General features: G+C 37.6%; 1 protein-coding gene across 2 annotated transcripts in view; it reads left to right on the top strand.

Annotated features, from left to right (window-relative positions):
• The window catches only part of SLC44A1 (solute carrier family 44 member 1), an 85,328-nt gene that overhangs the window by 31,093 nt on the left and 38,954 nt on the right, over positions 1–15,281 (top strand). For both annotated transcript variants that reach the window (XR_010920769.1, XM_067553288.1), the window contains exons 3-4: positions 584–726; positions 10,044–10,180. Coding sequence is in view for 1 of the 2 variants with exons in the window: in XM_067553288.1 (XP_067409389.1) it covers positions 584–726; positions 10,044–10,180 (280 nt within the window). In the remaining variant the exon portion in view is untranslated. The remainder of the gene's footprint in view (positions 1–583; positions 727–10,043; positions 10,181–15,281) is intronic.

The following is a 15,281-nucleotide window of genomic DNA, read 5'->3' as shown; positions in this document are numbered from 1 at the left end:
TCTGCCGTGCCTCCCCTTCTACTTAAAATGCATTTATTCCAAATAGGCCTTTCCACCCTAGTCCTTCCCTCAGAAGTATTAACAAGATGTTTGGAAAATCTTACGAACAAAAATACCCAAGCTATCTGGAAACTACTGATATGCATGCCAAACCTCACTAGTCTTGCTGCATTTGTTGCTCTCCTTCCCTGCCTTCCCCCGCCCCTGTCCTGGCCTTTACAATTGTGTGCTGTCTGCCTAGATTGTGAGCGGTTCACTTCAGGAATCTTGTTTTATGCCTGTCTTGTAAAGCACTAGCACATTGTTGACCCTGTTCAATTAATAAATCATTTTTAGAGCATCTGAATCCTATTTTTAATTAGTGTTTTGCGTTTAAATTCACGTCTGTTGTTCCCCACAGTGGTTCTTTCTCAATTGACTTAGACTTTTCCCTTCTAAATGGAAAGAATTTCAAAGAAGGATGCAAAAAATTGGACTACTCTGCTCTGAAATAAATGAATTACAACTGACTCTTCGCTCATGACCACCTCCAAGGAGAGCATTGTTAAATTTGCCATTGAAACCTTTTATCTGTTTTTTCCAGGGTTTTATTTGTGGCTTTTCAATAGCTACTGGAGCAGCTGCGAGATTGGTTTCAGGATATGACAGTTATGGAAATATATGTGGACAGAAGAATGTAAAAGTGGATGGAATAGGCAATAGTGGTTTAGACCTCACACAAAAGAAGTGAGTATATGCCTTTTCCAAACTAGTGGATGATGAAATCAGAGATTCTGTTTTCATTTGGAAGTAAATTACAATAACCTGATTGGGAAAAAAAAAATATTCTGACTCTCTCTTAGTTAATTGTTTAATTTTTCCTGTCTAGTGCTTGCCTGAATTTCTCTTGCGTAGCAAATAAAACCTTCTCTAACAACCAGTAGCCTGCATTTGTGGATTGTGGAATTTATAATATGCATATAAATGAGGTAAACTGGAGTATCGCTTTCTTCTTGGCAACTCATTACATAGTTTGATTGTTGTGTTCAGCCGTTTAGTAAAGTTGATCATTTGGCTTTATAGACTGACTAACATTTTCAAATGTTCCAGGGCTGAATGATGAAAGCCAAGACTGCAAAATTAGATTGATAGGTTTTTTTGTTTTTGTTTTTAAGTTGAGTATATAAAGTGGAGTCCTAAGAAGAAGTACCTAGGAATGACTGATTATGTATTGCAAGATGAGAAACCCGATTAAAGTAGGCCACCTTACAGATGCTTTGAAGGAACAGTGAATGTTGCTAACAACCACTTGGAGATGGATGTTACAGAGGTCTGGATTGAAAGGCCCATGAGGGAAAGCCATGGAGTTGGTTTAGTTCTGATCTTCATTTTCTGTGCCTGATTCTCTGCTTGCCAGCTAACACTTAAAACCCATCTGAACAATTCAGAGGATTTTAGAAAGTAAAATATCCCTTTACCTTGTAAATCAACACTACTACACTGTATTGAGACTATAGGCAATGAAGTTTGAAATAAGACCACAGCAAAGGATAATGAAAAATTAAAAGACCTTATTGTTAACTTCTGGAATAGTCTTGGCTCACCTGTCTCCAGACTAACAAGCCACTCAAATGGAGATTATTTTATAAGGACGCTTCCCTGAAGGTTAGATTATTTGGAGATTGTATTGGAATTTTCTTGGCAACTTCATTTGGAAGAGTAATTTAATGTGAATGGTTAGGAAATGCAATCATTTTTTCTGAAGTCATCAGAATCAGTTAAATAAAATCCAATGACAATCAAACAATTTGTTTATGTAAATCTGTAAAAGTTATAGGACTAGTTTGGTGCTTGGGTATCAAATGCCATTAATCCTTGGAAAACAAAGCATAAACACTTGCCATTTATTTAATGGAATAAGGACATCTTTCAGATTGTTTTGTGGTGTAAAAATTGCATAGTTTATTTCGGGAATTGAGCAGTACTATAGAATTGAATTTAATATTGTTGTAAACTGTCCTATTTCTGATGGGGAGGAACATAAAATAATTAACTCAGAACTGTTTAAAACTGTGATTTGATCCTTTCTGATGTTACTTTTAAACTTCCAATGGTATGAGCACCATCTTGGACTGAAAAGTCTAAAGAATGGGCTTACTCTCCAGCCCAGGTGATAATTCAAAATTCATAAACTTCCTAATAATTGGTCTCCAATTCCTTTTTGTTAGGCTGGTAATGATCCTATTAAATCATTTCACAAGCAGTCTGTCCTATTTAAAAAGTAGGTGAGAGTGGTGTGTGGCTGCATTGGACCACTCTCACTGTTTAATTAATCAGATCTTTTGTAAATCCGAGAGCATTCTATCAGCTGTCACACGGAAGAGTACTTCATTGTATTACCTTTTCACAAAATACAAAGGGACATCTAATTATGCTGAAAGGCAGCAAATTAAAAATGATAAAAGGAAATACCATTTTTAACATATATTCTCTCACTATATATGGAACTCATTGCCACAAGATATAACTGAAGCCAAGGATTCAGTAAGGGTTCAGAAAAGGATTACTTTGTATGGCTAATGAGAACTGTGATGTGTCCCCCTTGCAATCTGGACTGGTGTTTAGCTGTCACCCCAATTCTTCACTCTTGGGCCCCGACTTACCCTGCTTTGCTGTGTGAACCACCCACGCCCGGGTCAGCCCGCACCCAGCCTCCTACATGTAATTGGTCCCTCACCTAGTGAGGGAGCGCTCTGGTCAGCCACTCATGGGATAGACCCCCAGCAAATACTCCCAGTCTCAGAAGCAACCTGGGAACTTCAGTCTTGCAGGGTTCAGTGCTGCACCCTGCAAGCTCATTTACACTTGTCGGTCAGTTTGTCAAAGAAATTGATATGTACCAGCTCTGTCACTTTCATTGAGATCTCTGCACACACTCAATCCACTTGCACTGTTTTAGATAAAACAAACAAGTTTATTGACTACAACAAGATTTTAAGTGGATCTAAGTCAGATTAATAAATATAAATCAAAAGATTAATAAATGAGTCAAGAAGTTAATCATGATTAACTAAAAGATTAATAAATGAGTCAAGGAGTTAATCATGATTAACTAAAAGATAACTCGCATTTTAACCTAAGACTAATATTTGAGTCTGTATTTAGTTTACCACACAGGCTAGTTGCGATGCCTCTTACAACCAACAACGCCTCCTCCCTCCCCCCTATGGGTAGATTCTCAGTCTTTAGTGTTGCTCAGAAGATGGATTCCAGGGGAGAGCCCAAGACAAAGAGGCCTCAGCTTTTAACAAGTTTCCCCAACACTCCCTGGGGTCAGGTGATCGGCCCTGTCCGGCAATGAGCATGATTTCTTCCACTTCAGCCAAAGTGCTCACAGGTGCTTAGGCCAGTCCATTGTTCCTGTATGCATGCCTCTGCTGGGCGTGGAAACACAGCTTTGTGTTCTTATTCAAGCCATGTGAGAGACACATTTGGGGATATGACACAGCAGAGTTTCGTATCTGTACATATGTATGACATTGCAGGAAACATGCTACCATAACAATAATGTTCAGTATGCCACGAACATTCCAAAAACACCATACATGACATACTTTGCATTAGACAATACATGGTTATGCTGAAACGGTGAACATGAATGATACACAAATCACACCAGCGTGTCACAAGAACATCCAATTATGTCACATAGTTAAGAAAAATGAACGGATATAAATCCTTATTTTTTTAAGGCATAAGTCCACTACTACCTGTCTGGGGATAAGAAGAAACTTTCCTTATGGCTAGATTATTCCATATCTGTCCATTATGGAGTTTCTTCCACAATCCTCTGAAACACATAGTACTGTCCAGCATTCTAGACTAGGTAGAGCACTAGCCCGATCCCATATGGCAATTCCTGTATAGCAAGTGATTTTTTCCCCTCTTTTTTCATTGTCTTGAAATTGTTTCAAAAAGGGCTCCATCTGCTCCGCAGTTGTTTCCATCAGACTGAGTTCTTGTAGTATCTGATTTACAATACACGGGGCTACTTCAAATGCTCACATAACTGTATAGTAATGCTTTTTAGACAGTCTGGAGAAAATAAGCTTTTTTTTTTTCTTACCGTATCCATCATGAACTAAGTCTTGCTGTAAACTTCCAGAGGATCCCTGAAGATATTTCCATTTGCCTTCTCTTGTAGAGTAATTTTATCTTCAGCCCCCAATCAAAAGCAGAAATGTTAAATTATCTGTAAAATAGCATTATCTCTTCCTGCTAAATCATGGCAACATGTAGGGAATGTAATGAGGAAGTGAAATTGACACCATGTGGGGACGTTTGAGCTACAACTTTGGGGAGAGGAGAGGTTTCTCTGCCTAGAATGATTAGCTGAGTGTACACATCAGATGCTGAAAGTGTATCATGACTGTAGCTTTTTCACAACCACGATCTTTGCAACAAAAATTGATTTAGCCTTTTGTTTTTTACAAAAAGAACATAGCATAGTTTCAATAGGCTGCGGTGTGGGTGTCAAACCCCTGGAGTGCAGTGAAGACCTGCCAAACCAGTTCCAGACCAATCAGCCTATTTTCAAGAGGTTGTTTTGTTTGCGTTTTAGAGCTTTGCCAGGATTACGGGGTTAAAAATTATCTTGATGTGCTAGAGTAATTATGTAAACAAAATTATGAACACATTGACAAGGTACAAGTTGTTCGAATGCCAGTCCTACCTGGTATTTGACCTGCGCCATCTTGCTACTTGGGCAGAATGAAGATACTGTATATCCTTGCTCAAAAAGTACAAGAAGAAATACCCTGCTTCAGATGATTGTCAGCCAGGGTCTTTCAAATCCCAGCAAGTTCTCTTGATCCCCCAAAAGCAAAGATTTGAATTAATGTTTTTAATCTTTTGTCTTTACTTGGTGTGTGCAGGTAGCAAGAAGACAAAGGGAAAGTTTGAGCGTACATGTAGAGAAATTCTATATGCCCTGCACAGAATTTGTGTGAATTGGGTGAACATTTAATTCATCTCTCCATTATTACGATGAGATGCTTGTCAATTGCAGTGAACCATGGTTCTGCGCAGTGCTCATTTAAATGTCTAGAGGTGTCTTGAGGGATGACAGGAAATCAATGAAACCTACAAATTTAGGAACATACAAAATGCTCCAATCCAAGACAGACTTGTATATTGTGATAGCTTGCTGCACTTCTAAAGGTTAACTGTTTGTGGTTTTAAAATAGAAGAACACAGGGTATTTGGAATACAAGCCAATACCTTTGCCTCTACTCACTTTTATGTTTAGTTTCTGCTAACTCTTTTTCACTGTTACTGTAACAGGCATGGATGGGGTAACTGGCCATTTGCCCAGTAAGTCTATTGGTCATGTGAGGGGATTGTTGATTCTCTTTCCATTTCTTTGTTTGTGTGACTTCATCTTAATTTAAAAACATACATCTCCCTAATAGCTCAGATTTTTTTCTTTTTTTGGAAAAAGTAGACATTAAAATACCAGCCCTGTGCCCTCCCCCCTCCAAAAAAAAATCAGTGTTACCATAATGTAAACTTAAAAGCAATAATATTCAAAGATGAAAAGAGCCATGCTTGAAACATTTTCTTTTCCTGTTTTAGATTTTAAATGTGTACATTTAAGATTATTAAATGTATACCACAAGATGTTCACTTTGGCAGTTAACTTCGCTGTGAATTTGAACTTTCAGATCCTGACTTCTGAACATTTTAAACCTGTAGCTTTGATGTTGCCATTTACCTTTAATTTTTTTAATTTCACTCATAGATGTAGGCGTAGGCACTACTGATGAAGAGTATAAAATTCCAGGTAGTTACTAGGAATGGCCAAAAACTGGGCATGTCCAAAATTACATCAATTTGATCAAGTATTTTTGCCTCCATAAGTAATTCTCCTCCCTCTTTTCATATATCAGAAGTTATTTTTTTCCATTGGTCTCAAAAAAATTATTTTGGATCATGAAAACGCTTTACAAGGATCTTGTAATTTCATTAATCCAATATGTTGTCTGATTTAAAGTATAGTTACAGTGGTACCAATTAAAAAATGTTAACACTTACCTAGTATGTATAGGTTTGTTGTGGTAAGATTAAATATTTTCCTATTCCTGCCGTGTAATCTTGAAGTGAGTTGAAATAGCCACATTAAGATAAATAATGACCTTTACATTTGCATGGCTGATTTAAATTACTTTCTAGTCAACAAACTAGTGTACTTTGGATTACTTGTATCCTTCATGTTTGGAACCATAATTTCACAGTTCTTTAGACCGAGCTGAAATGGGTTCTTTAGTGACTCTTCATGGATCTTCATCAATGCCAAAAGTCCCTGGGTACTTTAGTTTTCCTCTGACATCTTTCACTTAGCCCTTCCCACTCTTCAAAGAAGCCTCTCCCCAGAAAAGGAAAAGCCATGAGGAAAAGAAAATTCAAAGCAGTTTTGTGCTCAGAGTCAGCTAGCTGCCATAAGTGGTCACTTAAATAATTAGAAGAAGAGGGTGAACTTTCCCAATCTCCACTGAGAACAGTCAGTTGAATTCAGGCCATCTTTTATAGGACGGTGTTCACTGACCTGATTCTACTGAGCCATTAAAAATAACAAGCCCTTTCTCCCAACTCCCTCTAGCTCAAGACCTCCATGTTATGAAGCATAAAAGAGCAAAACAGTGTTTCTAATAGAAGAATCTCTTGTGATGGTTCAGTGTAAAGAGGAAGACATCTATCAAGAGCCACTCAAAGCTATAACACGCTTAAAGGGCTAAGTTGGTTGGTGAAGTTCTTGTGCCTGAGAACTGACATCTTCTTTCTTCATCTCAGCCAAGATTGCTCCTGGACACAGGAAAACTGGTCACAGGGGACGGAGAAGGGTTTCCAAAGGATTCTGTGGACTAGGAGACAGTGCTCTTTTTAAAGGGGCTTCAAATCTTTCCCCTTACATATAGGAAACCATAATCTTCATAATATCAGCACATAGAGTCCTCTCGGTCACCCTACTCCATGTTTCTCCCAAGAGCCAAGCGTTTCTTCAAGAGTTCAGATAGGAGTTCTAAGCAGCACTGATCCATTAAATTAACTCTGGCTTTCCTGTACAAGAGCCTGTGAAATACTAGTTTCTGGTCTGTATCCCTATTCTGCAACAACCTAGCCTGCCAACAATGTGTATCGAAGTCTAGTACATGCCTCCATGAACAACATATTCAATCCATCTCTTTGGGATTAAATATTTGGTTGCATCACCCAAAAAAGCACATAAACAACTGAGTAAAATCATTCCTAACCAGTCTCGTCCAGGAACACAAAGAAGGAGCTTCAACTGTTTTGTCACAATTGCAAGTTCCAGTAATATCAGAATCGCCAGTCATTTCACTCCACTAGGACTAGAAAATTCTTATTATGAAACACCAGTCAGAGAGGCAACCCTTGAATAAGTTGCTCTTCTGGACGCAGGTCCTGTTGGTGCATGAACTGGGATCCCTCTTAGAGGAAGACTGAAGAAGTATTTTACTTCAGATAGGTTTCCTACAGAGGTCAAAGAGCCCCCCAGTCTCAGGAACCCCAGAAGTGACAGTGCTGGGGACAGCATAGTGTATTTCTGTAGCTTTTCTAACTCCAGAGTCAACTTTTCTACCTTAAGGGGCTGATCCTGTGAGGTGCTGAGCATGACTCACTGAACTCACTGGGAATAGCAACTTGCAAGAAACATTCAGTAACTCTCAAAAAGCATGATTTTAGGTTGCAGACACCATCAGAGCTTCTAATTTCATTTTGAAGCCGCATTGAAAACTTTGCCTGTCAAATGTACTCTAAACCAAGGAGTACTTTAGTGTTTAGGTTATATGTATTTAGTGATATATTAACAGAACACGCCTGTCAGGAATATAGATGACACTATAAAGCTATACTATACCTGTAAATTATAGGACCAAGATCAGAATTACAGGATTTGCCTCATAAAATAATCTGTGTAATTTTTCCTTTCCATTGAAATTGTTCTTCCCTGCTTGAGTTCTTGCTATTAGTAAACGAAGAGAAGTGGACTGTCTCTTCTACCTTGCTCTTGCCAAAGGATTCCTGATTCAGTTGTGCTGGCTTTGTATCGTCATGGAACAGGATCTGAGTTAAAGCTATTCCCCTCTGGGGTTAAGACTAGGATTACCATCTGTCTTGTATACTTCTAGTATTTTTAATATTAGTATCTTCAATTTTAGATACTCAGTGTGATTTAAATAGTGGAGATTGTGCTTTTGCTGAGAGAAATGGGCGAATCGGAGGCTCAATATACTTTTGAAAACAGCTGCTGGATAGAATGTGAAGTTCACATTTTCCAGTTGTCTGTCCCTAATGTTCATACAGTATTGGATGTATATAGTGTGCGGGGGAGACAATTGAAAAAATGATCCAAGGATTGGAGGATAATACTTAATATCTACTTACTTGGAGACTGAAAGCACTACAGTCTCACTAGGAAAAAGAACATTCAGAGGAGAACATGAGCAGTTTAGAAATACATTCAGAGTTAAAATAAATGACAGGAATTGATTGAGTTTCAGAACATAGGATGTGATGCTTGGAACTGAGAAATTGAGGCTAAATAGTAATAACTTTTGTACATTGAAATTGGATAATAGAACCCACTACCGTGAGTGAGGCACCATTGCTGCATATTGTCAAAAAGATGTGAGATAATCCAGGAACAGTAGAGTCCCTAAATCCAGAGGGTCAGATTGTATGACAGATATTTTCTGTCCCCACTATCTGACTCTGTGAATTAGACATAGCCTGTTCTGATTATTTAACGGCAAGCATACACTTGGACGTTTTTGCATTCCCCATAGAGGTCTATTATTAGTAATGTAGTTTCACAAGTATTACCTAAGAAATGTAGTGTAAAACTTACTGAGGATTTAGGTTTTTTTCTTCACTTTTACTGTGCTGGCAAGGAAGTACTATTTGTCAAAATAATAATAATAATAATCTTAAGGAACCAAAACCACTAAAACTGTTTAAATGGTCTGTAATGCTATTTTTGCTAGTGCACTTGGCTGAGAATCATTTCAACTGTTGGATCAACTGAAAAATATTTTTGCTAGCGTACTTCATCATGTATCTGTTACAAAATCATTTGTAGCTTTCTCAAAGAGTACTTACTATAAGATGAAAAAAATCTCTTCTAATCTCAGAAAGCCTATTTCATCAATGTTTGTAATAGAAATAGTACACGTTCTTTATGTTTTGAATGAATGAGACCAGATTCAGAGTTAGGTTTTGCGATAAGACATATATAGGAAGGAGATGTTTGCTAGGAAGTTGATAGACAATGCACATTTCATAACTTTGCGTGATTTTTAAATCAAGTTGGAATTTATGGAAATTTGTGAAAAGGAATCAATTTAAAATAGTGCACTTATACAATAGATAGATTTACCTGAAATAGCTCAGCATTTTTATGCTTCTAAATAATTCCAAAATGATCTATTCAATATTATGGACTAGTGGTGTGAAAAATCAATTTAAAACAAAAAGCTTGATATATTTGAGTTGCGTACATTTATTAAAACATCTGGAGCTTTCATTTCTCTGCATTTTATTTCTTTTTGTAGTACACATACAATCTTTCTGTTTTTTTTCACTTTGTGTTTCAGGAAAAAAGACTGGAGTCTTCAAGTTAAGTCTCAAACAAAAGTTAATGTTCACAGCTTGCTTATAACTCTGGAAACTTGTTTATAATAGAAAGTGGCGAACCTGTACAAACAATTGCCACTTTAATGTACTGAAGTCTGATAAAATGTATTAGGCTGCTCATTGCACAATATATCAAGCATCCATACAGTGCATATATTCAACCCCTAATAGTTTCTTTCTGTATGTACTTATCCCATGTTGATGTTGTCCAAAAATAAGGAACCATGAAAGTATCGTTATGGTTGATATTATTTGTTGATGTCTTGGTAGAATTTTTTGGCTAAAAACAAATTTTAGTTTGTCCTGCCAATATAAATAATTCAGCTGTTCATTTGTTTTTCATTTTGTAGGTATGTGTTCTTTTTGGATCCATGCAATGTAGACCTGGTACATCGGAAGATCAAGTCCATCGCCCTGTGTGTAGCAGCTTGCCCAAGGAAAGAGCTAAAAACTTTGGCTGATGTTCAGAAATTTGCAGAAAATAATGGTATGAGAAAAGCACACCGTTTTTCTTCCGGAGCCAAATATATTTATTTAGCATTCATAGATGTAAGAAACATAAAAGTGCCTTAGACTTCTTAGTAGAACTAAAAATGAATTGACAAAATGTGGGAAATACCAATGGGAATAGTCTCTAGTATTTTTATAAAACTAAATCTAACAGTAGCCATTTGTCCTTGCCCTGTTATCTACACGATTTCCTTTTTAAAGTTCATTTTCTTAAAGCAGGACAAAAAGGAAGACCTAGTGGGAACTTGAGCACAGGGGTTTTACATTTTATAGTCCTGTGCCCCTGCATTCTGGAAGTTCCCTCAAGCTGCTGCTCCAGGTAGCCTTCCTACTCTGTTGAGACATTCTAGCATGTATTGTATTGGTGAGATGAGTACTGCTATTGAACTGCAATGGAGCATGGAGTCTGCCAATGAGAGTGGGAAATAATCGTGTTTTCATTCGATTCTGCAGTGCAATTCCCAATTTTTCAGCATTCTCATTGTATTTTGTATAAGGTAAGTATAAAGGAAACTATACTAATGAATGAAACTGACTCAAATTTCCCCCCCAGGATCTATACTGTTTTGTTATCCATGGTGATACAATATCACCATCTTAAGGCATGCTGGAATATTATAACAGAGTTAAATGTCTGTGATAGGTGACTGACTTTGCAAGGGGAGGAAGCCAAATGTAAATATTTGGCAAAAATGCCTTCTAATTATTTTGTCATTGAGCTGCGTTACTGTGGTTTGGTTTGTGTATTTTTTTTCTTAAAACCTTGGCATTTTGATCTCTCTTGCATTTCATAACAAGAAACGTTTCTGCTCATTAGCTGATACTGACAGTGTTACTATTTTGAGCACAGAGGAGATAATTGTTTGCCAGGAGCCCCTTTTGATGAAGGCAAGGAGGTGTTGACTTCCATTAACTCTTCAGTTTCAAGTATCTGAGGGTGGCTTTATTTTATCCTATTAATTTTGGTTACCTCTGTCTGATTTTTGTCTTACCTGATGTACAGTGGCCTTCTAGTGCAGCTAAACTGAAGGATTCAGTAGGAGAATTTCTTCATCAGAGTCTCTTGAAATATTTAAACGTGGCCACTTAAACCTAGTGTCTTTCTCTTGTCTGCATATGAGTAGTGTTATTTTTCTGTTTGTCTGACTTATGCTAGGAAATCAAAATTCCTTTATTCTGTGATAACTACAGTATATTCAGCATAACTCTCTTTGTTGAACTGAGCCAAAGGTGACATGCTTTGCTAAAATGTACTGCATCTTGTGCTGAAGCTGATCCAGGCTAATCGAAACTCCTTGTGTAAAAAACAAGAGCTTGTGAAATGTTTTTAAAATGGCATTAAATGGAATTGTCTTGGTTCTTGTAAACTTAGACCAGGGTATCTGAAGTCTAGCACTTACAGCAGGGAAGTGTCAGCCAGAAGTGCTCAAGGGCTCTCATCCTTATTTTCTAATCCATATTTGCTCTGTGTGACCTTGGGCCAGTCATTTAGGTTTGAGGTAAACCGATTAGAATGTTAATAATGCAGAACTTCAAATCAAGTAGATTCTGAATCTAAACAGCGCTTCAGTGCTGTAGATAAATTAACAAAAAAATGTATGTAACCAGAGTACAAAATCACGGATCAGCATTATGCAAGATTGTGAGAATACTTTTATGCTTAGAAATCTTGCCATCCCCTGATCGTACTTCTGTTTAAAACTATATCAATTGTTTAGAATCTAAAGCTTGATTCACTTAAACTTGTTAGACACTTCCTGCCTGCATGCTAAACGTTATGATGCTGTTATGATACAGCTCCATAGTTAAGGTTAAGGCAGATGCAACCTTTTTCTTGGGTATGCAGAATAGTGGACCCTTGCCAAAATTATGGCATCCACTGAATACAGGATGATATTTCTGAGAATTTGAATGTAGCTAGCCTGAGTTGAAATTAATTCAGAATGGGGCCTTTAAGAAATTTAGTGTTTGGCGTCAGACCTTGTAATGTCTCAGACGACCTTCATAATGGAATAACACATTCTTCAAACTGTCTGTGTTGCTCAGACGCCATTGAAATCTTGTGCACTGGCTACATCTGAATAACTGGATTGTAATTAAGCTAAATTAATGACTGTTGTATATAGTTAGGGTTGTATAATATTCCCAAACAAGAACTAGATTAAGGTGGAGTAAGGGTGCAAATACGTATATGTACATTAACAAAAAAAAACATTACAGGGATATTGTAACTATCCCAAAACCAACTCTGAATTTCCTATGGTTCTAACTTTTCCAGGTTAAATTTAAAACCCAAACACACTAACGTATGAAAAAGCACAGTCAAAGGACCTACATAACCTTAACTCTGCCCTGTGGTGACTCCATGCAGTAAGTGTGCAGTTATCATGGATGTATGTAGTGCTTTGTGAGGTCAGACTGAATTTAAATGATTTTTAAAGACAATTAAATTCTTTTTATTTTCTTCCTCATCATGTCCTATAGTGTGTATTTACTACCACTTACCAAAGAGTGCCTTCACATATGCATGTGTTATGAAAACTTGGATCAAAATTTCTAAAATTAGCCATATGCATCTAAACAAGTAGCCTGATTTTTCAAAAGTGCTGAGCATGTGGTAGCTAGCATTGACCTTGGTAGGAACTGCTGGGTGTTCAGCACTTAAAATTAGGCCACTAATGATTAAATGTGGATTTAAGAGCCTAGAATTAGACTCCTATTTTTGAACATCTTGGCCTGGATCTCACTTGTAGAGATCTGTAGCCAAGCCAATCCAGCAGGGGGTCCAGATGGATTCCAAGCCTGGGCTGTTACTGAAGTAAAAGTCTAAAGGAAAAAAGTCTTCTACAGAGGCTGACCTGAATGAAAATAGCAAAGGAAATCAAGCTGATTAGGTCACGTTCAGGCATCTTTTCTGAGTTATAGTCAGCTTGCTGGCTGAGGGTTTCGCAGATTTGAGTACAAGCCAAGTGCTACCACACACTGTATTACACCAGTAGGTTGAAAATTGAACTAAACTGAGAACTGACATTGAATTAGTCGTCTTACAGATTTGGGTTCAAAAGGCCTAATCTGCTGACTCCATAGAGATTTCTTTAAGATCGGTAAGAAAGTAAAGTGCACATAGCTATTGTGAAGAACTGGGAAGCAGTTATAGGTAGAGGAAACTGTTGCCTCAGTGGTCTTGAGTCTGAGGAATAATGGCCTCTTTATCTATATGCATAATAATCAAAGCACTGCTTTGAAGCACATCACTGGTACCCGCCTTAAAAACAGATTTTGTGTGTGTAGGAGATAATGTGGGGTGAGCTGAACATTTTCTCCATGTTTTGTGGAAATGTGCAAAGGTTAGATAATGTTGATTTTCGCTCCTGAAAACTGTTAAGGAAATCACAGCCAGGGAATTATTATTGAAGCTCCTGGCTCTGCTGTTAGGCTTCCTAGTTAAAGGCATATTGCCAAGGTTTCTGCCAGACCCCATCTAGCCTAAAGCCATTTGAATATAAATACAATTTTGAATGGCTGTAATAGATACAACTGATGTTTCAGTTTATGGTTGAGTAGTACTGCATGCAGGTCTTGGGGGCACTCCTCCACAGTAGCCTAGAACTGTCTGCATCTGTCAGTGCTGTCTTGTACATTTAGATGGAAAACAGAAACAAGTCTTTTAAAAAAAAAAAACCCACAAAAATCATAAAACATGTTTGCGTTTTGCTTCTGGGGGCGGGGTCTATAACCAGTGAACCTTTCTTCCAGGATTGTGCTTGCATCAGTGACTCTGTATTACAAATAAAGTAAACTAAAAAGCCACACTCATTTTTAAGCTTCATTAGAAATCCGTGGGATTGAGGGAGGTGGGAAGCGAGAGAATTGCTGTGTACCAAAGGGAAAGGAAATCCGTAATGTTTGGTTTTCGAGCTTCTGTGCTACTGATAAAGAATGGAGAACAGAAAAGACAAAAGGACTTGGGCAGCATTGTTTGGTTTTTAAAATAAAGGATTACAGCTGACCATAAAAACCATCTTTAAGGCTTCTCTGACTCTCTGTATGATAGATAAATATTTCTTAATCTCATTTTTGAATTCCAGTTAGTTGCTGTGGCAACCATGATTGGATATCTCAGCTATTCCTTCTTTGTAGTCTTAAAGATATTTATCTATCTAGAGACCTTTATGAGGATGTAAATAATGTCTTGTTCATTGGAACACTCTTGCAGGCTCTAGAGAATACTTTCTTCGTTAGTTTGAATCCCAGAACTATTTAATAGAGAGCTTTAATTTCTCCCTTCCTGTGATGCTCCCTCTTCACTGAGACAATTAGGAGTTCAGAAAACTCAGTATATCCAAGTGCCTATTCTCCCTCCCTTTAAAAGTGTATTTAATGTTTCTGTAAGATGCCAAGTGGCAGCCCTAGAGAAAGAAGTCAACTGCATATCAGGCATCTGGTCCAACATGTCTTTATCCCATGCTTGTCCTCTATAGGAGTAATTTCTCTTATTCACATGATAGTCTTATCACTGCCTTATAAACCTGTTTCCTTTATACAACTGGTGTTGGACCAGATGGGAGAGGAGTCCAGTAATAAGGTACAGAAACTTTCACTTCCAGGTCATTGGTGTGAATTTGGTCCAGGTTAGTGGTACTCAAAAGGAACTAACATCAATTCAGGGGCCTATGTGAACTGATGAATGGTGCATACATGTGAACATCACAGACCTCACCATCACAAATGGTACTCCTTACTGGCAACAGTAAATAGCAGTGGAAGGTATCTTACCATGCCAAATAAACTCTCATGCAAGTTTCTCATTTGGTGGATTCTGGGGCAAATTCCACAGCCACAACTTGCTGCAGAACTATGCTCCAGTAACTGTGGTTTTTTGTTTTGTTTTGGTTTTTTTTTAAGTAATATTACTAGCGTTTGTATATATAGAGCAGGGAACTAATCCAGTTTTTCTTAATCAGCTGTTGACTCTGTAACCTAATGTTAATGTAAATGGCATCCTGGTTAACTTTTACTGCTGTTCATTTTAGTAGACACATCCACTAGGCTTAGCTGTGCACGTGAGTATGGCGCAA

This window comes from Emydura macquarii, unplaced genomic scaffold (assembly GCF_026122565.2).
Source record: "Emydura macquarii macquarii isolate MOO-44397 ecotype Brisbane River unplaced genomic scaffold, CSIRO-AGI_Emac_v2 contig_1451, whole genome shotgun sequence".
Taxonomy (NCBI): Eukaryota; Metazoa; Chordata; order Testudines; family Chelidae; genus Emydura; species Emydura macquarii.
The sequence above is the reverse complement of the archived record's forward strand: the minus strand, read 5'-3'. Positions and strand labels throughout refer to the sequence as shown.